This window comes from Monodelphis domestica, chromosome 8 (genome assembly GCF_027887165.1).
Source record: "Monodelphis domestica isolate mMonDom1 chromosome 8, mMonDom1.pri, whole genome shotgun sequence".
NCBI lineage: Eukaryota > Metazoa > Chordata > Mammalia > Didelphimorphia > Didelphidae > Monodelphis > Monodelphis domestica.
This window is the reverse complement of record NC_077234.1, coordinates 64,362,751-64,389,517: the sequence shown is the minus strand read 5'-3', so window position 1 is coordinate 64,389,517 and position 26,767 is coordinate 64,362,751. Positions and strand designations below refer to the sequence as shown.

The 26,767-nt window shown below is 33.9% G+C and overlaps 1 protein-coding gene across 2 annotated transcripts in view; it reads right to left on the bottom strand.

Moving 5' to 3' along the window:
* Positions 1-26,767, bottom strand: part of CUL3 (cullin 3) — a 103,136-nt gene that overhangs the window by 62,103 nt on the left and 14,266 nt on the right. For both annotated transcript variants that reach the window (XM_001365391.3, XM_056807380.1), the window contains exon 2: positions 10,190-10,387. In XM_001365391.3, coding sequence (XP_001365428.1) covers positions 10,190-10,387 — 198 coding nt within the window. The remainder of the gene's footprint in view (positions 1-10,189; positions 10,388-26,767) is intronic.

Sequence of the window (26,767 nt, the reverse complement as noted above, 5' to 3'; positions counted from 1 at the left end):
TTCTTTTCTGGAAGTTCATTAACTATCTAAAGAATAGGAACGTGGCTAAGACTGGTAACTGACAATTCTTGCAAATAACCCTTTTCTTAAATAAATAAAAAAAATTTTATTGATATTTTGAGTTTCTTACACTTCCATAGTCATCCCAAGCATCCCTACCCCTTTAAGAGAGCCATTCCCTATGACAAATAATATTTTTTTTAGAGGAAAAAAATTCAGCACAATTGATATTTTGAAAAAATCCAAAAATATGTGCAATGTATAACACCTTTGTACCTGACACCTCAAAGATAGGTAGTTTTGGGATGTCTTCTCTTTTCATTTGGGTCCTGTTTAGCTATTCTTTCAATTTATAATGTAGTCACTGTATGCATTTTGGGGGCTCTGTTTATTTCACTCCTATTGGTTCGTGTAGATCTTTCACTGTATTAATCACCTACATAATTTTTTGCAACAGTTATATTCCATTACATTCATGGAACCCAATTTGTTTAGTCAATTCTGCAAATGTCAGCCATCTACTTTTCTTACAATTCTTAATTATCTCAAAGTTTCCTATAAATATTTTGTAGTATATAGGGATAACACTTTTTCTTAATAAAATCCAAAAGCATTCCAAATGCTTTTAAAAAACATTGAGATAGAAAACACACCTCCCCTTTACTTCTTTAAAGAGGTAGGGAAGGTAGAGTGTTCCACTGCAGAGAGGCAGGCTTAATAGTTGGTTTTGCTGTATTCTCTTTCACTTTCTTTTTTTGATCTTTGTTACAAGAGATAGCTTGCTGGTAGGTGAGGGAGGGAAGGAGGGAGGGAGAGAGAGGTTTAGAAATGAAGGTGGTATACAAATAAAAGCAATAAAAATAAGTTTAAAAGAAAACAAGAATACTTTTTATAATTAATTGAAATGGTAGATCATTCAACGGCAATATGGATTTTGTCCAACTGGAAGAGTTGCATGTGTTCATCCAAATTTGTCCAATAAACATAAAAGCACTATTTACACAACAGTCATAAACATGTTTGTTCATCACAGCTATTCCCAGATTGACTAGTTTTTTATCTAAAATCCTTAAGAGTGTGGGGGGTGTCATTATTTCATCCTTGTGTTCCTCCTCTGGAGAATGATGTGGGACTCCACGGTTTTTAAAATTGCACTGAGGGGGCAGCAGCTGGGTGGATAGAGAGCCAGGCCTAGAGATGGGAAGTTGTGGATTCAAATTTGACCCCAGACACTTCCTAGCTATATGTCCCTGGGCAAGTCATTTGCCTAGCCCTTACCACTCTTATGCCTTAGAATTAATACAGAATGTAAGGGTTTAAAAAAAAACACCTGCATGTTTGAATGTAGTTGGCAATTTAAATACTTGATTTTAAAAAAAATTTTAACTTAAATCACATGTTCAACTCTATAGAATAAAAGGAATTTTATAATGTTTAAAATTGTTTATCTCATTCATAAGTAAAATTACTTACACATTCCTACCTAGATGTAGGTGAATAGATTTACTGCCTATAATTTAGTAATAAAAGCAAATGATATATTTTTCTTATAACTGTCAATCCACCATAATAATGAACTACACTAAGAACTTACATTTTAAGGATACCTAAAACCTGAAAATTTGCTCAAAAAAAAACAACAAAAAAGCTAAATCATGTCATTTGCTTTAGAAAAAGACTCTAGACCTAAATTTTGATATAAAGAATCCTAATATGAATCTGTGATTTCAAAAAATCAAAGATTTAAATATCAAGTAAATGGCTTCTATTTAATTTAGTTGCTAACAATTATTACAAACTATGAAAAAAATTCAAAAGTATATAAATTAGCTTATGAAAAAATATCATCTACCTAAAAACAAATTAAGCTATAAGATTTAGAACAACAATTTGGTAGAATAAGGGACTAATGCACTAATTGCACCAATGCAGTTTTAAGCCCAAGAAACTTAACACTGGACAAAGACTTTTGGGACCCATTGTATATTAATTTAAGACAAAGTGTTTGGCCTTTAAAGAGACAACTAGAACACTCAGATTTCCTTTACAGAAATTTCATGAGTGTAGGGAAAAAAAAAGTTCAAGAACTATCAGTACAGCTAAATTTATGTTATTGAATTTGAAGTTTAATTGAGGTTTCAAAGCTTTAAGAAAACAAAACTCAAAGACATAAATCTTTACTTTTAAATCACAGAGATGGCTAACAAAGACAAAATTTATTGTTCTTTAAGGTTTTAAGCTTTTAAAAACATACTCCTGTTTCCTGAAGTTTTCTATTTCTTTTAGCTGTTCTTCACAACAGTTTTGAACATAGACATTCAATAAATGTTGCCATCTAAGATCTAAGGATTTATATACCATCTTCTTCCAAAGAGTTCCTAGAACTCTGACATGATAATGATGAATAACATCCCTCAGTAGGCTTTTTCAGAGCAAGGACTGTCTTTCTGCCTGGCACTAAGCCAGCATTTAATAAATGCTGCTGAATGACTGAATGACCAATATGTTTGCATATTGTTCTGACTAAAAATTACACCGAGGTCTTTCAAATAAAAATATAATAGTTCTCATAAATTAAAAATAATTTCAGAGAATCCTAGAATTAAATTCCCAGTAAGTGATTTTACTATTAACAATCACTCTTTATTTATTTGTTTGTTTATTTATTTGTTTGTTTATTTGTTTGCTTATGTATGTATGTATGTATGTATGTATGTATGTATGTATGTATGTATGTATGTATGTATGTATGTGTATGTGTATGTGTATGTGTATGTGCTTGGGAAGCTAGGTGGTACTGTAGATAAGAGTGCTGGGTTTGGAGTCAGGAAGACTGATCTTCCTGAACTCAAATTTAGCCTGAGACACTTGCTAGCTTGCATACTTGGGTATGTCACTTAACTTTATTTCCTCATCTGTAAAATGAGTCAGAGAAAGAAATGCAATCCTCACCAATATCTTTGCCAAGAAAATTACAAGGTCATAAAGTAATGAACCACTTGTATATGCTTATGAATGTAACAGTATATTTTCTCATTGTATACAATTTTTAAAAAATTACAACTTATATTTAATACAGTAGCAAATATAAAATTACTTCAAAAAGATGGTATACTTAAGAGATTTGGTTTCATAAGACTGCTTTGCCCTTTTCTTATACTTAGGCAATGTTTATTTTTGTTGATGTTGAGTTTATAACAAAAAAATTTAATGAAAAACTAAACAGTTATCAAGGGCTAAAAAGTATCTTTGTACAATGTTTATTTTGTCTTGCCAAGGGATCTCAAAAATCAATTTACAGCAAGATTTGATGGCTTTCGGAATGGTCAATGAATGACTTCTCAATTTTTTGACTGTCAAATATTGCATAAAGAAAAAAGTCCCAGAATAGAATTAAATTCTTCTAAATTTTCAGGTTATTTTGAGAAATACAGAAATATTTCTTAATTAAAACAAGAGACAACCTTTTTTGTTTTACTAAGGCCTATGTAGATGATATAGCACATGCAAGAAATCTGTTATTTATCTGTTTTAGGATCTGGGGTAACTCATCAGCTCTATACAGGTCTTGGACTCATCATCATCATCACCATCAAAAGGATACTATATTCAGTATATCTCAAATGAGAATTAGCTGGTGCCATAAAAATATGAAATTTGGGGTATGGGACGATTTAGCTTTGATTCCATATCTAAAGAGTATTAGACTCCATGTCTAAAAAAGATTTAGCTTTGATTCCATGACTAAAGGAGTATTTACGAAAAGTCCATATTGCTTATAAAAAGTGTTTCTTTAAAAAGTTGGAGAGTCCTGTTCTGCCCTGGGTATATAAAAAAAAAAAGAAATTGTCTTTTTAAAATGCAACATTATAAGCCTCACAGTTATGCTAAATTAGCAATAAACATGGTTGATTGTCTTAAGAAGACTACCTGAGAAGCAATAGATGCATAAATAGACAAGCAATACACAGATACTAGATCCAATCCAATTCAAAAAACAGTTACTAAACACATGTTCTAGGTCCAGGAATTCTTCAAATTGTGCCATGGACACCTTTTGGCAGCCTAATCATTCTAAGAATATTTTTAAATGTATAAAATAGAGGATTACAAAGAAATATTAAATTTCAATTACATTGAAATAGAAAAATATTTAATTCACAAATGTCAGGTTAAAAACTCTTGTTCTAGACTTTTTCAGAAAGTGCCAAGATATCTTGACTCCAATCTCTTCTCTTCTTAGTCAATCAATAATTATAAATACATATCCCAAGAAGATTAAAGATTAGAACAAAGGTTCAAAATATTTACAGCAGCATTTTTTGTAGGATCAAAGAACTAGAAATTTACATGAAATCAAAACTTTTATTAAGCATATCTTATGTGCAAGCACCAAACTAAGATCTGAGTATATGAAGGCAAAAACAACATTTGCCCTCAGGTAGCTTAAAATCTAATGTAATGGAATATTGCTATGCCTTAAGAAGAAATTCATTTGAAGAATTCAGAGAAGCAGGGGAAGACTTCAGAATGAAATAAAAATAACCAGGAAAAAACATACAAAACTATAATAATGCAATGACTAAATAAAAATGAAACCAAACTCTGTTATTGTACTAGATATGCTCAGCACTGAACGAGATAAAAAGATTGAGTGTAGATAGAACACTGAATATACTCTGAAATCTAGATGATATGTTGGTTAATTTTGAACTTTCTTTTTTATTCTTTGTTATAAAGGATGGCTTGCCAATTATGTTAAAGAAGAGGTATATTTGGAAATGAAGGTGACAGAATCAAAAGATGCAAAAACGTTTAAATAAGAACTATTTTTAAAAAAAGAAAACTATTTAAAAAACAAAGTAAAAGATATGTCTGAAAATGTCTTTGCTTAATTTGATGTCCTACCGACTTAAACAATTTTTTTTTCAGTCAAAATTCTTAATGGAGAATAACTTTCTTTTCAGTCATCCCTAAGTATGGATTTTGACCATGATTTAGTCTTTTGTCCTACTCTTCACTTCACTCTCAGAGAAATCATTCATTCTTTAATGATCACTTCTTGCAAAGAATTGCCAAATCTAAGACTTCTCTTCCAAGGTCTATTCACAAATCTCCAATTGTCGACTAAGTTTAATTTGAATATTCCATCACCATATAAAACATGATAACTTCTTCAAATGGAGGTGGGGGTAAGAATTTTATATTAAATGATCTTTAAGAGCCCTTTCAACTTTAAACACCTCCCTTTAAATATTAAAGAAAAAATATTTTAAGAGTTCCATATCTGGTGTCTTAAACTCCAATCTCTACCCTTTTAAACTCATGCTATACTAAACTGGCAGGAGTCGATTTCTGAAATATAATTTCTTTCTTTTGACCATCACTCATTTGCTAAAGAAAAAAAATAAACCTTCAAAGGCTTTCAACTGTTCGTTAAAAAAAATTCTGACATTCAATGGGGATTTTTTATAAACAAAGACAGAAAGAAGACTATACGTGAAACTAGGGATTTTTATTATATGTAGCTTACTTTTCTTATGTAATATTCAACATGTAGACTTCAAAACTGTTCTGCTTGCTTCTTGATTCTTTTCTATGCAGTAAAAAAATGCCTCAAAGACTTTCTTTACTTTACAAAAAAAATTTTTTTTGAGGATATATTTGTGTATGTGTGTGTGTGTATGTATGTATGTATGTATGTATGTATGTATGTATGTATGTATGTATGTATGTATGTATGTATGTATGTGTGTGTCCCTCTCACTCATACCCTTTAAAAACAAACAAAAAACCTGTTTTACAAAAATGTTTTGTCAAGAAAAACAAATGTCCATATTGCCTGGATCTGGTCATCTTTATTGGGTACCTTTAAGCCCATAACCCCACAATCAGGAAGAGGGTAGCTTTGCTTTATCAATGGTCACCTTGAGTCACAATCAATTAATTATGATTTGAATTCTTAATCTTTCAAACTTGTTTTCTTTAAAATCACATTAGTGTATACATTATTCTCCTAATTCTGTTCACTTCATTTTGTTCATATAAGTGTTCCTAGGTTTCTCTGAAACTGACTTTCATAATTTTTTAAGAAACAGTAATAGTCCATTATTTTAATTTGTTTAGTCATTTCCCAATTGATAGGCATTCCCGTTTCTAAAACAAAAAGATCCAATATAAATATTATCATTCCTATAAATTCTTTTCCACCCTTTGATCTTGCCCAGTAGTAATATCAGTGAGTCAAAAAGTATGCATAATTTACTGATGTTTTGAATATAATTCATAATTAGTAACTTGAAAATTTTTTCACATGCTCAATGATACCCTGGATTTCTTCCCTGAGAATTGCCTGATTATGTCCTTTAATAACTTAATATATTTTTTATTATTCTTATAAATTTGAATCAATTCCTTATATCTCCTGGACACAATTTTATCAGGAAAATTTGCTCTAAAATTTTTTCAATTATCTGTTTCCCTCCTAATTTTAGCTACAATGGTTTTTCTTGTGCAAAAAAAATTTTTTTTTAATTTTATGTATAATCAAAATTAGATACTCTATCCTTTGCTTGGTCACAACTGCTTCCCTAATTCATAGTATTGAAAGGTCTTTTCTTTTTTTAATAAATTTGCTTAAGTATATATATATAGTATAAGATACTGGTCTCTTCTAATTTCTGCCAAACTGCTTTCTGGCTTTCCTAGCAGTTTCTTTCTAATTTAAGTCTTTATACTACTAATGTGGATCTCCTCATTATTCTACATTTTAAAAATCTTAATTTATAGTAGGATAAAGGTAGTATTTCTTACACAGGCATTCATTATTCTCTACAAACGAACCCCAATCTCTGAAATCGATCTCCCAAATATCTCCTAAAACAGTAATGCAAAGAAATGATAAAATAAAACAAAAACTGTAGAACACAATTAACAATAGAGACAGGGATTGGAGCTGTGAATTGATTGGTATAGGAAACTCAAAAGTGAGTAAACTATGAATACCAATGAATGACAGCCATTTCTCTTCAATTTATAGCTTTACAGAATTGCTAAAGTTCAGAGAGGTTAAGGTTAAGTAACTTGCACAGGGTCACACAGCTTAGTATATGCCAGAGGGTGAAATCTGAACCAGGTGTACTTTTGGCTTCAAGGTTGCCTCTCACAAAATTTTAGTGCCTGCTAAATATTTAGCAAAATATGACATAGTTAATAGAATCAATAGGAAATTCATTCTCTTTTAATGACTAACATTCAACAAATTTCCTTGTTATATATACCTAGATTACAAAATAACCTGGCAAACTCAACCTTTGATCTACATGGAAACCAGATCATTGTCAAAAACCAAATGAACTGTTGTTCACCATCATAGGAACATAACAGTCCTCCAAAAATACTTGATAACTTTTAAAATCAACATTGCTGTAATATTCTATTTCCAAGTGATAAGGAACCAAAAACTTTCAAAATATAGACCCAGGAAAAGAATCACATGTTAACAGGATCACTGTTGTCCTATCAGCTATTGAAGTCATACCAAGGATACTTTCAGTGAGCACAGAGGATACAGCTTACAATTCTAATGCTTTCATACAATTACAAAAGCAGATATTGTATCTACTAGTGCAGTAAATGTAATAATATTAATAGATAACTTTTATATAGTACTTTAAGAATTGCCATTTTACTTGTTTTTTTCATTTGATCTTTACAAAACTTCCATATGGTGGGTTTTATTATCATCACCATTAATAAAAGAAACTGGGGCCAAGTGAAGATAGGTGGTTTGCTTATGGTCGCATAACTATTAAGTATCTGAAAAAGGATATTAAGTTTGGTCTTCCTGAAAATCAGGAATTCAAACTACTATGCCACTTAATAATAGTAGCAGCAGGAAATTACTTATCCCAAGTCTATTTCTATGTGAAATCCACTGAAGAAGCTAGAGGATGAAAGAAAAAGATTAGAAAAATGTGATAATAGGTGAGATTTGAGCTGGGTCTTAAAAGAAGACAGGGAAACTAAGGGGAGTTGAAGAAAGAAACCATTCTAGGCAGGAGAGATAAGACAATGGAAAGGCATGGAGTAAGGAGATATTGTATATGTAGCCTGTGAATCTCCTCCTTTAGATTACTTAACAGTAATATTCTATGCTGCCCATTTAGTAGCTAAATGTTGAATAATTATTCAACTTGACATATGCTTAGGTGGCAGTGTGGACAGAGGCCTGGATTTGAAATAGAAAGACTCAAGGCTGAATTCAAACTGACATTATGTAAGCTTTGTCAAGTCACTTAACCTCTCAGCCTGTGTTCTCATCTATAAAATAGAAATTATAATAGCATATGTCTCACACTCAATGTGAAGTATAAATGCACACCTTAAAGCCAGATATAAATGTTAGTTATTACTATTAATCTATTCAGTATGCTCTAGAAAGCAGGGTTAGAATCTTATATTCCTTTACATCCCTCACAGTGCTGTGTACTTTAGAGCTGAAGAAGTTAATAACTAGGGCTACTGACCAGGGAATCATCTCTTCCTCAAAGTCCTATTATAGGAAAATAACTCCATAGACATTAGTCCATCTCTATTTCTAGTGCTGAGGCAGAAAACAAAACAAAACAAAAAAATAGCCAATCCCCTATCAAGTACTGAGAGTCACCAACAAACTTTGGTTTCTGCTTTATCATAAGGTCCACAAAGGATACTCTTCTCCAAGTTGCCTAAATCCTACCTATGATGAGCTTAAAAATTCCAGAGGACTGTATCTCCTTTATGAAGTAGCAGAGACTCGGCACTGCAGGTCTCCATGTAACCTGAAATGGCCAACGTTCTACTTCCAAGGAAAGGTCAGAATTACAGGACAGCCTCCTCTTTTAAACTGGGGTTTGAAGACCATGTTGCTTTAGTTCTCTAAAGCACGTAAGGATAAGCCACTTATGATGATACTAAATATGCAGTAACCTGCTACAGTTTATAAGGAACCTTCCTCATAATCATTCCTACAAGATTGGTAAAAAATGATGGCCTCATTTTATAAATGAAGACTTAGAGAGGGTCAATGAGTACTGGATACAGGAGTTCAGACTGTATCCTTTCCCTTTCCCTGAGGCCATATCACCTCTCTGTCTTGCTGACTTCTACACTACATCCAGTATCCAAAACAGGAACCTTTATAGTAGAAGACATCATGTCTTCAATAGCTGTCCACTCAACTGTCTACCATTACAGTTTAGGGCTATTTAAAAAAAAATGAGTCTAATGTTTTCTGGTTAATCTTGATGTTCTCTGCTTTGTGTTCCAAGTGGAAATCCTTCTCTCCCTTTTAAGACAGTTCAGGTGTCATAAAACTCCTCTGAAAAGACCGTCCTAACTTAGTTACTAGTGTTCTTTTCCCTCAAATTACCTTACACTAATTTATTAGAGCATGTATCTAAGCCTCCATTACAACATAAACACATTCTTTTCTTTTTCTAATTTCATGGTGCAGCATCTAAAGAATTGGTCTCAAAGGCAGGAAGCTCTTAGGCATATAGTGACTGTGTGGTTTGGAGTATATTTCAGTGCTCTATGACTGTTGTTCAATATTTCAGTCATTCTTTGTGATCCCATTTCCTTGTTTTTTGTTTGTTATTTGCAAAGATACTGGTGTTATTCACCATTTCCTTCTTTGAATCATTTTACAGTTAAGGAAACAGAGGCAAATAGTTATGTGACTTGTCCAGGATCACACAGCAATTAAGAGCCTGACACTGGAATTGCACTCAGTCCTTCTTGACTCCAGATCCTGTATTCTATATCCACTGTGCCATCTAGCTGCTCGAAAAGTGTTAAATAGATAGCCCAAGTATATGGCCATTGTTTGTTTAATAAATAATAGCTTCTAAACTAATTGAAAACTTTATTCTCTGAAGCAGGCATAATCCCCATCAGTCTGTCTTACATGATTAAATAGCTCAGCAAACCCCCTTCTTCACAGATAATAAAAACTACACTATCGCAACTCCAATCAAAATGATCGCTAATTCCAAATAAGTAGGTACTGGGTTAATGAGGTTTCACAGTAAAGATTTTCTGTAGATTATTAATATGCCTTGGAAACAAATTCCTAAAGGGGGGAAACACAGGATTATAAATGTCTGTCAAATGCTATTGAGATCAAGTCTTTAAAAGTTATAGATACCTTATTTATGAGGTGCTCAGTAACAACTTCCCTTAGACCAGTGTAGAGCTTTTCTCCATGTTTATGCAAAACCATTGTATATGCATTTCTATACAGCTCCTCAAAACTAAGACCACTGTTATTCTTACGCTGGATCTCTTGGATTGCATTTTTCAGAAGATCCCAAATGCTGTTTACATATTTCTCATCCATGGTCATCTGTAATATTCAAAAGAAAAGATAAAGAAAAGGAATTAGCTTCATCTGAACCACAGTCACAGTACTGTGAAATAATTTCTTATACAAGAACATTAGCTAAAAATGATTAGTCAGGAATTAATTATTAAACATTTATTAAGCACCTACATATGCTAGGGCAAAATTTGTGCTAAGGGCTGCCAGAGAAATAAGCCTCGAGCCAGCAGATGGAATGCCTGGTTTGTAGAATAACCAGGCAGTCAAAGTTAGTTAATTGAAAAGTCTGTGGCAGGAAGTTAGATAAAAGACTGGAAAAGTAGGAAGGTGCTAGCTTGTTGCAACTAGGTTTCCTAGTGGATAGAGAATCTGGTTTGGATTCAAGAACTGAATTCAAATCCATCCTCTGATACTTACCAGCTATAGGGACCCTAGGCAAGTCAGTTAGCCTGTTTGCCTCAGGGGCACCTGTAAAATAGGGGGATAATAACTGCATCTACTTCCCAGGTTTTTTTTTTTTGATGATTAAATGAGATGAGAATTATAAAGTCCTAAAGCACAGTGCCTGACACATAATAAGCACTATATAAACACTTAGCTATTATTAGGTTATTAAGGGCTTTTGAATGCCTCATAATCAATAAACATTTAGTGACTTTCTGAAAGAACATCTTGTATTGTATCTTGGAGTTGGAAGAAAGTGATATGGTCAGACATGCATTCAAGGAAACTCATTTTTATTGGATGAATGGAGGATGGATTAGAATGGGTAAAGAGTTGAAGCAGGCAGACCAATCAGGAGGCTATTGCAATAATTCAGGTATGAAGTAAGGACTTGTCCAAGAGTGGCGGCAGTATCAGAGGAAAGATGGAAGCTTAACTGAAAGATGTTGCAAAGATGAAATCAATAGGTGCTGGCAATTCAGAAATAATTATGTCAAATTTCTGATTCTCCATTTAGATGATTACGAGGATTTATAATGTTTTCTTTTTTACTTTTGAATTTTTAGAGAATTCAATTTGAATAAACTTGCTAGAAGTATTATAAAAGCACTTATAATTATCCTTTATGTCTTGTTCTTTTCTTACTTAATTTCTCTTTCAATATGCAAAAACCTTCTTAATTTTAAAGAAATTAAAATCTTATAGAAGAAAAGACCTTCAAATGTCATCTGGTCAGGTGACTGAATTACAGTACTTAGCTCAGCCAAGCAGCTCAACACATACTTCTGGCATGATCATTAACAGAATGTACTGTGCTATACCAGGTGCTGATTTGAAGTACAATAGTTCCAATGGTCCTGCAGTCAATCCATAGTTCTTTCAGGGTATCTCTCACTCAAAAATACACTTAAAAGAGTACAGCTAACATAGACTTAGTAATAATCTTCCATACCTTCTTGAGTGCTATTCAAGAGTACATTTTAGCCAAAGAACTTTCTTTCTACCTATCACAAATCTAACTTTAAACTTACCCTGACCATAAAAATTTTTAACCAATTGAATCTGAAAAGAATCTACTCATACAAAGAAATTTCCATCTACAAGTGTCTGCAAGATACATACATCCTTTGCTGATACCTCATCTTCCTTAATCATGGGTGTTTCCCAAAGGTTGTTCTTGGCTTGCTCTCTATAGTGATCTCATTTACTCATATGGTTTCAATAATCACCTCTATGGAGATGATTTCCAAATATTACATACACACACATATATATACACAGGTTCTCACACTTTCTTTACTACTTTTTTTGTAAGATACAGGTCTAAAGAGCATCACTTGCACTAAAGAACTCATTCTTGAGATAACCAAATATTTCAAACACCACTATAGTTGATTCTCAAAAAAGCAAAACAAAATCCCTACAACAATAATTTACCTGTTCTGTAAAAGAAATCTCAACAAAAGTATCTTTTAATATAAATTTTGATTTCTTTTTTTAAAGTTTTATTAATGCAGTATGTTTTACATTACAGTCATTTCTCCTATCAACGCTCCCCTCATAGCACCTTCCCTTGTCTCAAAGAAAACAGTTAAGCAAAACCAATCGATACACTGACCATATCTAACAAAACTCCTTTTTCTATTTTTCTGGAATCAATGATTGCCAATTGCTTTTAATCTGAGATCAGCTGCTTTTTATTATTTTCACATTATAGTCATTATATATGCCATGCTCCATTCAAGCTTATGTTCTCATTTCCCCCCCTGAATTCTTTAATTTTAGAAGGTGCACAATAATATTCCATTATATTTCTGCACCAAATTCTTTTTAACCACACCCCAATTAGATGGGCATTTATTTAATCTATTATTTTTCAATAGTTAACTGAACAAAAATGTTCCTTTTAGTATTTTTAGATATTACAGAAAAAAATCATTTAAAATTTTAACTGAGTCTTTACATATGTTGTTTTCTTTTAGAATCTTAATGTATAGGCATTACATTAAAGTTTACAATGTAAGTTACTAGCAATACAGAATTATGCAAAGAAAGTGACTAAAATGTCCATGACCTCTGAATACCATTAGGCAAGAGGTGATTATTGACTCAATATGTCAAAAGATTTATAGCAGCATTTTTTGAGATTGCAATGAACTGCTTAAAAAGTAGAAGTCCATTGATTAGGGGCTGACTAAAAAAAATATAGTACATAAATTAATGAGCTACAAGAAATTAACATGAATACAAAAAACTGTGGAAAGCCTTGAATGAAATGATGCAGGCAGAGCCAGAAAAACAATGTACACAATGACAAAATAAAATGAAATGAGATGTTGCGAATATTTTATAATATTATAAATGACAAACAGCCACCAAAAAGGAGAATGAGAAGACCCTTCCCCAATTTCTTTTTGGGTGTAGGGTTCCCACAGCTGTAGCATAATACACATGCCAGATTTTTAACATGCCTATAATTTTGTTTATTTTCTTCTTCCTTTCTTTCTTCAAAAAAGAAAATTCCCCAAAGAATGAAAGGGACATGGGAGAGGATGCAGGGGAAAATGTAGGTTATATAAAAAACAACATATTAATATAAGCCTCTGACAAAATTTTTCTTTACAATAGCCTCATGGTGAAGTAGATAGTTTCAAATAATACACTAGAAAATTGAATAGCTCCATGTCAGCTATTATTTGTAGGACTTAGGGCTCAAATGAAAGTTTTCTAACTCTAACTCTAAGACCAAAATGAGATCCCACAGAATGAGGCAGCACCCATCCCACTCCAGCCTCGTGTTTTGAAAAACCCCAAACTTGACAAATATCAAACAGGAATATATGTATAAAAAACACAGAAATACAAGGCTGCTTATAAATTTCTATTATATGCCTTACACTTTTAAAAAATGTTAAATTTAACACAGCAGTACCAAGATTGCTCTGCTTTCCTGTTTCCCCTTCTGAACTTTTTGCTCTCTTCTATGTATCTTAGTTGTTTCACCTACTCTATGACGCCACCTCACAGTCCCCCAACTATTCCCTGGGGAAAAAAAAAACAACAATCCAAACCTTCTCCATTATAACTAGGTACCAGCAAAACAAATTCACATATCAATAGTATCTAGGATGTGATTAGGGCATTGATATTAAGGAATCATTCTACTGCAAATAAGACATAAATAAGTTTTGAACAATGATACATGTATAGCCCAGTGGAACTGTTTGTGGGCTTTGGGAGGGGGGACAGGAGGATAATAATGAATCATGTAACCACAGAAAAATATTCTTAAAAAAAAATTTTTTTTAATCTCCCCCATTATATTATTTTAAATCTTTGTATGATTTGTTCTCTTGGTTCTGCTCACTTCATTACATATCAATTCATAAAAAAAATTCCCCAAGTTCAAACTTACATTCATCATTATACATAGAGTCCTTTCTCCTTTGCTCTTTTGAAGGGCAAAAGTCTAGGAAGTCACACGCATGGGTCAAAGACATTCTGCATAGGCTAGTGACTTTCTGGAAGGGTTGAATTATTCAGTCTTATCAATGAATGTGCCCAACCTCTCAATACTTCAATAACTGCCAATCTTTGTTATCTTTGCCAATTGGATGCATGTGAAGTACATGTCAGGGATTTAGTTTGTATTTCTATAATTCGTTATGTGAAGCACTTTTCCACAGGGTTACTAGCTTATTTTTCTACTGTCAAATCCTCTGTCCATCGATCTATTGGGATATGACTCATGTTCCTATATATCTGCATAATTTCCTTACAAATCTGGGATACCAGTTTTTTTTTAATAAAGGAAATGATGCCAAGCATTTCCTCTAGTTAGTTTCACTTCTTAGTCTAAGCATGCTGATTCTGTTTGTGCAAAATTTAAATCTTAAATAGCTGAACTGTCCTTTTTACCTTTTCTGATCATCTCTACCCCTTGTTTGACAAAAATCTCTTGAAGGGGATAGAAATCTTAAGAATCGTATCAAGTCATACTATAATTTTCTACTATGAAGTCAAAGTCAATATGAAGGACATTTCCAAGAGCTTGAGAATAATACACATGAAGGTAATTCCTGAAATAATAGCTTAAAATCAAAGAAAAAAATATCTAACTACTTTATAAACAAGTACATGGCATTTAATAGCACAAGGACTATAAAAATGAGTCTCAAGAAATGTGACATCAAGACAACAAAGCCTGAACTATTCAGAAACAATTAACTAGGGTTATATAGCAAATAAATGTAGAACCCCAAATGATCTTTACAGTTCATTGAAAAATAACCCAAATTCCATCAAAGCTATTTATAGAAGAATGAGGTCTAACTTGCAGTGAACATCAACTATCAACTAACTATTCCTTTTGGGGATGAATCTTTGCCTCTCCACATGTTTCAAGTACCTCCAAATGCCTCCCAACTTGATTTCAAGTGTTTTCTCCAGGATGAAAACTCCTGGAAGTTTTTCATTACCTGGTCTCAACACAAGAGCAGAAAGCAAGTAATAGAAAGGAAAAGAGAACAGAATGAAATACAGAAAATGGTTCTAAAAGGTTAGGGTCATAAGATATTATTCAAAAGAAAAAGAAGAATTCTGAATTCAAGAAGAAATAAGATACACTTCCCACCCTTTTTTTTGAGCTATGGACATGAAGTGAAACATTTCATATACTCAGACAATTGATATATTAGTTTCCTGAAGAACTTCCCCTCCCTTCTTCTCTTATTTTGTTACAAGGTAATAAAGAGATGAGTTCAGTAAATATCAGATGACACAGATATCTAGTAGAGATGGGGGCTTCAGTTATCCATTCATATGCTGAAATTTTCTAACCCCCAAAAACGCATATAACAATTTCTTGACTGCATTCCTCGTCTATCTTCTGTCAATTCTCATCCTACTTGGCCTCTCTGTTCATATAACACTATCAACAAACTTGATTTTCCTTCTCTGATTTTCTGACACTAATCTCTCTTCTCTTATCCTCCACCTGACAAGGTCTCAGACTCCTTTGCTGATTAATCATGCACATCATGCCCCCACCTGGGATTCCTTCTGAGTCTGTCTTTGGCCCACTTCTATTCTTACTTTATTCACTCTGGGTGACCGTATCAGTTCTAATACAGAATTCATCTTTTCCAGCAAACACATCCCCTTTCTATTCCAAATTCCTTTATTTATGTGAAAGGTATCATTATTCTTCCAGTTCCCCAGGTTTTTAACATCAGCATCTTTCTCCTTACTTTCTAAATCCATATGTATAATCAGATATTCAATCTTATTTTTCCTCCAACCCTTAATCTCACACAACTACCACCTTACCAAGGCTTTCTAAGTTTCTTACCCAAATAACTGCAACAGCTTCCTCTTTCATCTCCAATTTATGATGTCTGACCAGATCCTAATCCAATGATGGCAAGAAATCTTTTAGAGGAGTGCTGGGCCCTGCCCCCACTCGCAGACTAAGTATGGAGCTGAGTCCCACTCCCCCCCAATGTGCCATGTGTGTGGACACGCGTGCACACACACACATACACACATGAGGGAGAAAGTGTTCCCATGGGCTGCTGGGCAGATGAAGTGTGGAATGTCCTCAGGGAGTGTACAGAGGAGATGGGGAACATCTCCATCCAAATTCCTCTGCTTTTCTAATAAACTCTGGGGGTGGGGTGGGGTGGAGAGGGTTGGCTATTTGCCCAGAGAGTACTCTGCATGCCATCTTTGGCACCTATGCCATAGATCTGCCACCACAGTCCTGGTCAACGAACAAATAGTAAGCACTTACTGTGTGCCAAGCACTGAGGATACAAAGAAAGACAAAAGACAATCCTTGCTCTCAAGGAGCAAGGTCAAAAGAGGGAGACAACATGCAAACAATTATGTACAAACAAGCCATATCCAGAAAAAACTGGAGTAATGACAGAAGGAAGGCTCTAGAATTAAGAGGGATTGGGAAAGGTTCCCTGCTGCTATTGTTGGAATTTGAAGAGAGGCCAGGAAACTAGAAAGGCACAGGATGGGAAGGACAGGCTCTGAAAAAATTCCTGACTTCAGGCAGCTTACTGGAATATCAGAATGAACTGATGTTGGTGGGGAAAAGCTATAGACAACAAAAAGCTGGTGGAAAGGAGGCCCAAATGACTCTATTAGAAGAAAGAATTAGAGGCATGGATTGTTGCAGTGACAACGGAGAAAAATACAACAGAGAATCAATACTATGATGACTGGTAGGAGCATCTATATGCCCTTAAGTTGAAGTCCCCTACCCTAGATGGACAATAAGCTTGGTATTAGAAGAATTTGGTCATGCATACGATTGCTGGAAAAAAGTCAATGATGTATGAGATTACAAAACCAAAACACTTGTGACAGCATTTTTATGGTAACAATGAATAAACAAATTATACTATGTTTAGTAAATGAAATATTACTATGAAAAAAATAAATAAGGAATTCAGAGAATTATGAGAAGACATAAAGCAATACACAAAAGATTAGCAGAACCAGGAGAACCATATTAATGTAATTAAAAACAACTCCCAGAAGTAATCTAATTTCAATTAACTGATCAATCTAGGTCCCCAGGACCTTCCTTTTACCAAGTAGAGAGACTATGGGCATTTACAATTGACAGAATTCTCAGACTGGAGTATCAGAGAAATTATATTGATGTCATTTACCTAGATTATATCAAGGCATCTGATAATATCTCAAGATATCCTTGTGGAAAAGGTAGAAAAATGATGTAAACAAGAAAGTTGTAAGGACAAGTTAGAACTAGTAGAACAGAAAAATCTAAAGGTAATCATCAATGATTCATTGTTAATATAAAAGTAGATGAAGTGTCACAAGGATTGATACTTGGCCCTGTGCTGTTTAAATTTCTCTGACAGAGGCACAGATGACATGCTTTTCTGGATGGCACAGAGCTGAAAGGAATACTTAACACTCCAGATGACAAGTTTAAAAAAAATGTCCACAGGCAAGAAAATAAAGAGAAGAATTGAAGAGGACACAAATGAATAAAGATAAATTTAATAAGGAAAATCTAATATTTGGGATCAAAAGAACTACTTCACAAGATCTGGGAGTTGTAGTGAACTGTAAGAAGAAAAAGATGTGATACAGGAACCAAGAGAGTTAATTAATGCATTCTTAAGCTGCATTGGGAGATAACAAAAGTCAAAGATTATAGTACTAGAGTTTTGCAATCTGCCCTGGTCCAATATTGTGTTCTGGTATAGTGTTCTCACTTTAGGAATAATACTAAGTTAGAAAGGGGATTTAAGAAAGCAATTAGCATGGTGACAGGTTCTTATTTCATGACAAAGATGTTTAATCTATAAAAATGACTTGAGGGGACATGGTACTTGTCTTCAAACATATGAAGGGCTATCACTTATTGAACGCAATTGGGGGGGGGGGGGGGGGGAGGGCACAGAAGCCAAAACAGTGAGTGAGGAATAGAAGTTTCAGAGAGACAAATATAGAACTGATTTTATGAAGATCTCCTTATCCTCAACAAATGAGAGCTATCTAAATTGGGATGCCTGCTTTAGGAAGTACTAAGATCCCTTGGACAAGAAGTTGTCAAGCAAAGGCTAGATAATTAAATTGTTGCCTATGAAATAAAGGGTATTCTTGTTCAAGTATGAGTTGTGTTAGATGTCCTTTCAGTTCCCTTTTAAATCGATAATTCTTGATTCTGTTAATGCTAATTTTAGAAAATTATAATGAATACTTTTAAATTAGATAACCCTACATGTACTTTCAGAAAAAAAATTAAAATGCATGTATTTTTACTGTTCAAAAATCTAACTCATAACAGTGCAATAACAAATGACACATCTGCACATAAGTGAATCATTAAATATTTTACAGTTATCTGATTTTAGTGGTCATTTCATCCAAATTTCAAAGTACTTCTAAGGGTAAGATTGAATGTGATTGAACTCTGAAAAGCCAGCATTCCACATTCTATTCAGAATTTTTAAGCAATGAGTTTCTAATTAACAATAAAAAAATGTACATTTTTACAGTGCTTCAAGTTTTAGAGTGCTTTCCACACAACAACCATATACTTGGTAGGGCAATTTTGGAGATGGAAATTAAGGGTAAGAAATTCAGTGACACATCCATGTTCACAAAGCTATTATTATGTATCAAAAATGAGATTCAAACCCAGCTCTTCCTAAAAGTCCAGTGTTCTTTTCACTGCTCCAGGTACTCTCTCCCTACTGTCAATATATCATATTACTTTACTTCCCATAGACATGACTATAACCCTCAGTCAGTAGCCTCCCTAGTGAGAAAGTTAAGAAATAAAACAAAAATAAAACAAATAAACATTGTCAGCCAATGTATTTTGCAGCCTACCACCTCTGACAAAAAAAGGGGTGAGGGGTCATTTTATCCTCTAAAGACTAAACTAAAATAAAATTAAAATCTTTCAAAGTTCCTTACATTACTAAGGTCATCATGTAAACTGTTTCTGCTTACTTCATTCTGCAAGCAATTCATGCAAGTCTCAAGTTTCCTTGCATTCTTCACTTTCATCATTATCAGTTTGATAATAGTCCCTTAGATTCACAATGTATCCAAGTCATTTCTTCAAACAATGGGCATCTACCATTCCTTCTAATTTTACTATTAGAAAAACTTATAACTTATAAATATTTCCCCCTGTGACTTCCTTAATGTATACTCTTTATAGTGATAATGAGTTAGAGAGTACATACAGTTTAGTTACTATTAAAACATAACTTCAAATTGTTTTCAAGAATGGTTTGGGGGGGGGGCAGCTGGGTAGCTCAGTGGATTGAGAGCCAGGCCTAGAGATAAGAGATCCTAGGTTCAAATCTGGCCTCAGACACTTCCTATCTGTGTGACCCTGGGCAAGTCACTTGACCCCCATTGCCTAGCCTTTACCACTTTTTTGCCTTGGAGCCAATACACAGTATTGACTCTTAAGATGGAAGGGTTTAAAAAAAAAAAAAAGAATGGTTGGACCAATATAATTAGTGTCTTAGTGTAGCTGTCCCTCAGCTGCTCCTCTAACATTTATCATTTTTTTTGTTACTTCTGTCAATATGGTAACCATGAGATTAAACCTCAGTTTTAATTTGTATGTCTGCTATTAGTGATTTAGAACATTCTTTCACATGGTCTAGGAATACAATTTGTTCTTTTTAATATTGCTTGTTTATATTCTTGGATTACTTTATCTTTTGGGGAACAGCCTCTAACAGTTAGTCTAACTCTTCCAGAACTCTCATTGCATTAGTTCTATTCCCCAAGCCTATTTCAATTTATTTTGTTGTTCTAATCCATTCCAGTGTTACTAGTTTTCCTCTGAGAAAAACACATTGCTCACACCCTTTCTACTGCCCTGTGGTCACAAGCAATAATCATCTTTATTCTCAATTTGAGTTTCCAAACCCTTCTTGTCCCACTTTTTTTTTCTTTAGTTGATGAAATTTATTTATACTACCTGCTCACCATTATCTAAAGCTCTCCAGCTCATTCCCCTAATTTCCTTAATAACTACAACCTATTTCATCATTTTCCTCTTGAACCCATATTCTGCAATCATTCTTCAGAACTTCAATCTTCACTGATATCCCTTCGATCAGTACAACCACTCAATTACTCAACTAGCAATCATCATTTCTCTATCGTACTTCATTAATACATGCCAAATTCTCTCTCATGGAACTATACATACCATTTCCAAGATCTTGAACTTAGCAATTCTACTTTCAGACCACTGTTGCAGTTCTGCACAATTATTTACTGTTGTGTTTCCCATGATTTCTCCCACAAAGTACATTTATGGTCTAAATCCTCAATTTCTATTCTCAACATCCTAATGAAACTGCTTTCTCAAAGGTTACCCTATTAATTCTAGGATCAAATACAAATGTTTTTCTTTCTTACTGAAGTCTTTTCACAATCTGGGTCCAACCTACCCTTTCCAGAATTTTATATGTTGCTCCATTTTACATTTTTTGGTCCAGTTCAACTAGCCTTTTTGCACAAAAAAAAGAATTTTCCTTCCCATCTCCATAGTTTTGCAAGAAGTATCCCAAAAACCAGGAATTCACCACCCCTCTCTACATCTACATCAGAGAATCCCTAGTTTACTTCAAAGCTTAGCAAAAAATACCACCTCAGAGTGAGGCTGCTCCTGATCTAGCTGCTAGCACTACACTCCCATATTACCTCATTTCTTTTTATATATTGTGTACATACTTTTATGGGTACATATTGACTCCTTGAGTTAAGAACCAGCACTTAACTCATTCTCTCCTTCCCCCCAAGCCCCACAGAATGAAACCAGTTGCTGAGTCTTGTCACTTCTACTTTTGTAACATCTCTCCTACATAACACTGCCACCACTGTACTGGACTTCATCATCTCATGCTTGGACTATTCTAAAGCCTGACCCCAAATCGCTCCCCATTCCAATCCATTCTCTATTTCAGTTGAGATCTGAAAAAGGGAGAGTATAGTGGGGCTGTCATTTCCTCATTTCTCAGCTATGAACCTATACACTCAACATGGTCTGGGACCACATTAGGAGATTTTTTTCTGCCACATTTCAGCTCAGTTGAACTGACAGTTCATTTATATAAATCCCTAGATTTTTCCAAATAACTTTTCCCAAATAACTGTGGTTTTCACTCCCATCTTATATTTGTACCTTATTTATACCTACTGAATTTAATCATATTAGACTCAGCCCAATCTTCTGGCCAGACAACAATCCTTTTGGAACATATCATTCACTGTGTTAGCTATCCATTTCAGTTTTTTGTTATTTTCAAATGAAATGAATGTGTCATCTATCCCTTTACCCAGATAACTGTAAAATATTAATCATGAAACTATTTAACCACAGATCCTTCTGACCCTTCCCTGGAAGTCTCTTGATCCACTGACACTGAACCATGTCAGATCATGGACATCTAACTAGCTCTGAATCTTGTTTTTGACTGTTGAAGCCCATTATAACCTGACCCCTTTCTACTTTTCCAAGCTTCTTCCACTTCATTCCCTCTCTCCATAGATTCTGCAAACTAGTGACCCCAGTAGACTCGTTGCTATTCCTCACATTAAGTTACTACATCCATGAATTTTCACTGGCTATGCACCCTTCTGGGAATTCTCTTCCTCTTCTCTTATTGGCTTTTCCTAACTTTCTTCAGTTTCAGCTGAAGTTCCTTCCATCTTCCATAAGAAGCTTTTTCCAGTCCTCAGTCTTAGCTCTTTCCCTCTAAGATCATCCCCAAATCATCTTTTACATAACTTCTGCACAATTGTTACAATATTGTCTCTTATTAGATTGTAAGATCCTTAAGGTCAATGACTCTCTTGCTTTTTTTCATATCCCTAGAACTTTAGGTACTCAATAAACATTTTTTGTATTGTAGGAAACGAGCAAAATACTGTACAACTACAGTAATACAAAAAGACTAAAAAGAAAAAGGTTCTATTTTCACTATAAAAACCATTCTGACCCAGATATTTGGAGATTTAAGGAAGGCAGAGTGCCTTGAATATATAGTGAGTAGTTAAATACATTTTTGTTTCCTTCATACATTTTTTAATTCCAAGTGTCTAAAACAGTGCCTACAACATAGTAGATGCTTTAACTGACTAAACATCCTATTTGATAAAGCCTATAGATTTTTTTAAACGTTTTCATCCTATTTGACCTGACTGTAACATTTCACACTGTTGACCTTTCTACTGAATACTTTCCTTAGCTTCAGAGACAACATTCCCTACCTTTGTAAGTGTTCTTTTCCCATTTCCCTCCCTGGTTCCTTTTTCTTACCCCTTATGCTAGTTGTTCCAAGATACTGTTTGTAGCCTTCTTTCTTTTCTCTCCTGCAAGAACCATATTTACTCCCATGGCTTTAACAACCACACCTTACAGATGACTGCTAAATCTTCAATCCTGACCTCTCTTCCTAAGATTCACATCACACATCAGCAATGGCATATAGAATTGCTCTCCCTCTATTGACCACCACCACCTACTTCTCTTCTATTCTCTTCTCCAAGTCTGCTTTTTACTATTTCTGCTAGTGGCATCACCCAATTACCCATGTCCAAAACCTGAGGGTTAAATTCGACTCTTCTGGGGGCAGCTGGGTAGCTCAGTGGATTGAGAGCCAGGCCTAGAGATAGGAGGTCCTAGGTTCAAATCTGGCCTCAGACACTTCCTAGCTGTGTGACCCTGGGCAAGTCATTTGACCCCCATTGCCTAGCCTTTACCACTCTTCTGCCTTAGTGCCAATACACAGTATTGACTCCAAGATGGAAGGTAAGGGTTTAAAAAAATTTTTTTGACTCTTCCTTGTTGCCTCTATCAGTAACTAATTATTCTACTTTAACGATCTTTTTCATCTGTCCCTTGCTCTCTAGTCTCATTGCCACCATTCCATCCTACAGGCCCTAATTATTACTAAAGTTCAAAACTATCTCCTCTGAAAGTCAAGGAGAGTCTTCTAAAATCTATACAAATCTGGCTTCAGACACCTTCCTAGCTGTATAATCTTGGGCAAGTCATTTAACCTTGAATGCCCTTACCACTCTTCTGCCTTGGAACCAAAACTTAGTACCAATTCTAAGAGTTTAAATAAAAATAAAATCTATGCTTTGGTCACAGTGGACCTTTCATCATTTCCAATATGTGATCTGCATTTCCCCTGTTTTCCTGCTTTTCTCATTCTGTTCACTACACTTGAAATGTTATCCCTTTCTTCACTTATTGGGTCTCTGTCCACCATGCTTTAAAGTTCAAATACTAATAATTCTTCCATGGCACTTTCAATTATCTTCCCAGTTGGATCTTTCCCATTCCCCAGAGTTCACTATACTTACACTTTTTTTGAACTTGTCTTATACTTATTTGCCTTATATTCTCCTATCAGACAAAGTTCACGAGGGTAGAGGAATTAGTCTTATTGTAACCTTTGCTAACACAGTTGGTATTTTAAGTGCAGAATTGAATTGAAATATTATAAAGCAAACAAAACCTCATGTAATATAATTTCAAATAACATTTTTGAATGCTGCATCTAATTTTTGCAAGGCACTGCAACCAGTGGTAAATAATATTGATTTTTCCCCATAGAACCAGTATGCAACCAATTTACTAATAGCCAATTTTTTTTTCAACAAAGTTTCTAAACTCCCCATATTGACCCATAGCAACAAATCTAAAAAATTTTATAAAGACTTCTATTCTACCAGTGAGTTTCTCAACTCACCACTTATTACTGATGATTTCAATCTTTAAGTTTCTAGCCCCCCTAGCACCAACACCTATCCTTCTAGGGCCTTTTGTCAGGCCATTCTCTAAGATTGGAAAGTTTTCCCCTTCCTTCATCAGCTGAATTCCTGTCCATTCTTTCAAACCTCGTTCCTATGGTATCCCCTCAAGGAAATTTTTATTAATCTTCCTCACACTAGACATGGTGTTATTTTCTAATTCTCTAATATATTTACACAATATACTGTGTTTTTAGTTATGCTTCTTCCATTTACAATACTTCAAAAAGCTCATTGAGGGTAGAGCTGTCTCTTATCTAAATTTGGTTCTTATCAAAAGTAACTTTCCAGAATGCTGCACACAGGGACTCAAAAAAACATCTCTTGTATTGTTGCAGAATGGAAAAAACAGGCAAAATATTGTACAACTATAGCAATAAAGACTATAGGGTTGTTTTCACTATAAAAACCAGTGTGGGCCAGACTCCTGCAGAGTTAAGGAAGGCAGAGAAAAAAAGGAAACTAATGGGAAAAGACTGATACTTAATTTACCAGTAAACTATGAGACAAGAGTTATCAGTATAATGATTTTTTCACCTGAAAGATGCTTAATTTTATTCCATGTTAATATTTTCTCATGTGTTTAAAAAGGCATGTTATATTATACTTATATGAGCTCAAAAAGTTTTCTTTTCTTGAATGTATATTCTTATTTGTATAGAATGGATTTCATAAAGGTGTGATGTACCTCTATTAAAAACTAAGCCAAAATGAAGAATCCCAACTTGCTTAACTTACTGGACTTTTACAATGCTTACTTATATTCTTAGCAAATAACCATTCAAAATAAAAACTATTCAAATTAAAATCTGGGCAACAGCTCACCTAAATATCCAAATTTAAGATATCACATTAGGTCACATTTTTGACACAGCAGTGTCAAAAGAAATAATAATGATTTTGAAAGGGCTACTAAGTCATATATAAGCATCCTTCTGTTCCTGCACAGTGACCTACTGTAAAACCACACAATTACCTATTTTTAACTGTATTTTGATTTGTTTTGTTAAATATTTCCCAATCAAATCTTAATCTGGTTCAAGCTGCATTGGGGTGTATTGCTTGCTGAGTGTGCTGGCTGTGGGGGACACCTCCGACTTAAGACTATTCTAAGATCACAATAATAATAATGCAATTTTCTAAAATATCACATTCTTTCAATATTTTTCCTCAGTGAATAACCTTAAGTATAAATTAAAGTGATTAGTCAGTTAAAAAAAATAGAGAAGCTCATTTGTAGTAATCAAAACATTTCTTCTTTCCACCCCAGAGGTTAAGAAATTTACAAAATTTCATGACAAGCACGATTTTTAGGGATTCTTTTTTTTCTGACTTAAAAGTGTTTCTATGAAATAAAATTTGAACCCACAGTAAACTGAATGCTCAAGTTCAAATTCTTTTGGATGGCTACTTTTTCCAGGTTAACACAACACAACTAGTACCAAATGGAAACTTCTAGCACTGTTATATCACCAAATAATCAATTTTATAGTGGTCTCAATCACTAGTTTTTTAGAATACAATATAATGAAAACACTGATGAAAGTTAAGGGATTAAACTGAATCAGTCAACTCCTAACTCTCATGAACTACAGAAATGCTTATAAATATTTAACTCAGAAAAAGAGCTCACAAAATTGACAGTGCCCTAAGCCTTTTAAATAGTGTCAAACAGTGAGAGCATTAGATTGCATTAAAATGATAATTTTGCACAAGAGATTTGGGTTTTCTGATTGTAGTATAATTTGAACAAAAATTACTCAATTAGAACATTTTATATATTGTTCTTTAGTTTGTGAGCTGTTTTCCTCAAAGAAACTTTAACCACAAGCATTTCTAGCTCCTTTAAAAAAAATGAGGGAACAGAAATGTTAAATGGTCTGCCAATGCTCCCATAGCTACTACTATTTGTAAAGTGCTTAGCACAATGTCTGGCACATAGTAGTGTTTAAGAAATATTTGTTCCTTTCCTCCCTAGTAAATGGCAGAACCTTACAAGACACAAAACCTGACCACCTATTAAGACTAATATTTTTTCCTAATAGACTATGCTGCAACTATGCAAGACTTAGTTAAGATTCATATAGTATCCTTATTCAAAAAAGTCAAAGAAAATCCATTGTGCAAGAACAAACTATGGTAATTAATTACTAGAAAGTTAATATTTTAAATGCATATAGTTAAAATCACTAAACACATCCTTTGTCACTCATTTCACTTTCCCTAAAGGACCTCTCCCTTAGAGATATACTTTGTGCCCCAAAGTCAAAATCAATTATTTTGAGAAACTGCCCATACAATATTATAGATTTCACTTCAGGAGCCTCTGATTTTTTTTCTTTTTAATATTACTTAAACTAATCATAAAAAGCATAATCAAGACAGATAAACATCTGATTTTTCATACTATAAATATATAGTACTTGCACAATCTGATGGTACTACTCTAAGATTGAGTGAACTACACTGAAATGTAAATTAAAATAATTTTATTCTTCATGTCCACAGCAGACAAAGGATAAGAAAGGAGCCTTTAGTCCCTAGTAAATAATTTGCTACCAAAAAGAAATTTAGAAGGTGGTGGGTGGGGGAAAAGGGTGAAAATTTGAGATT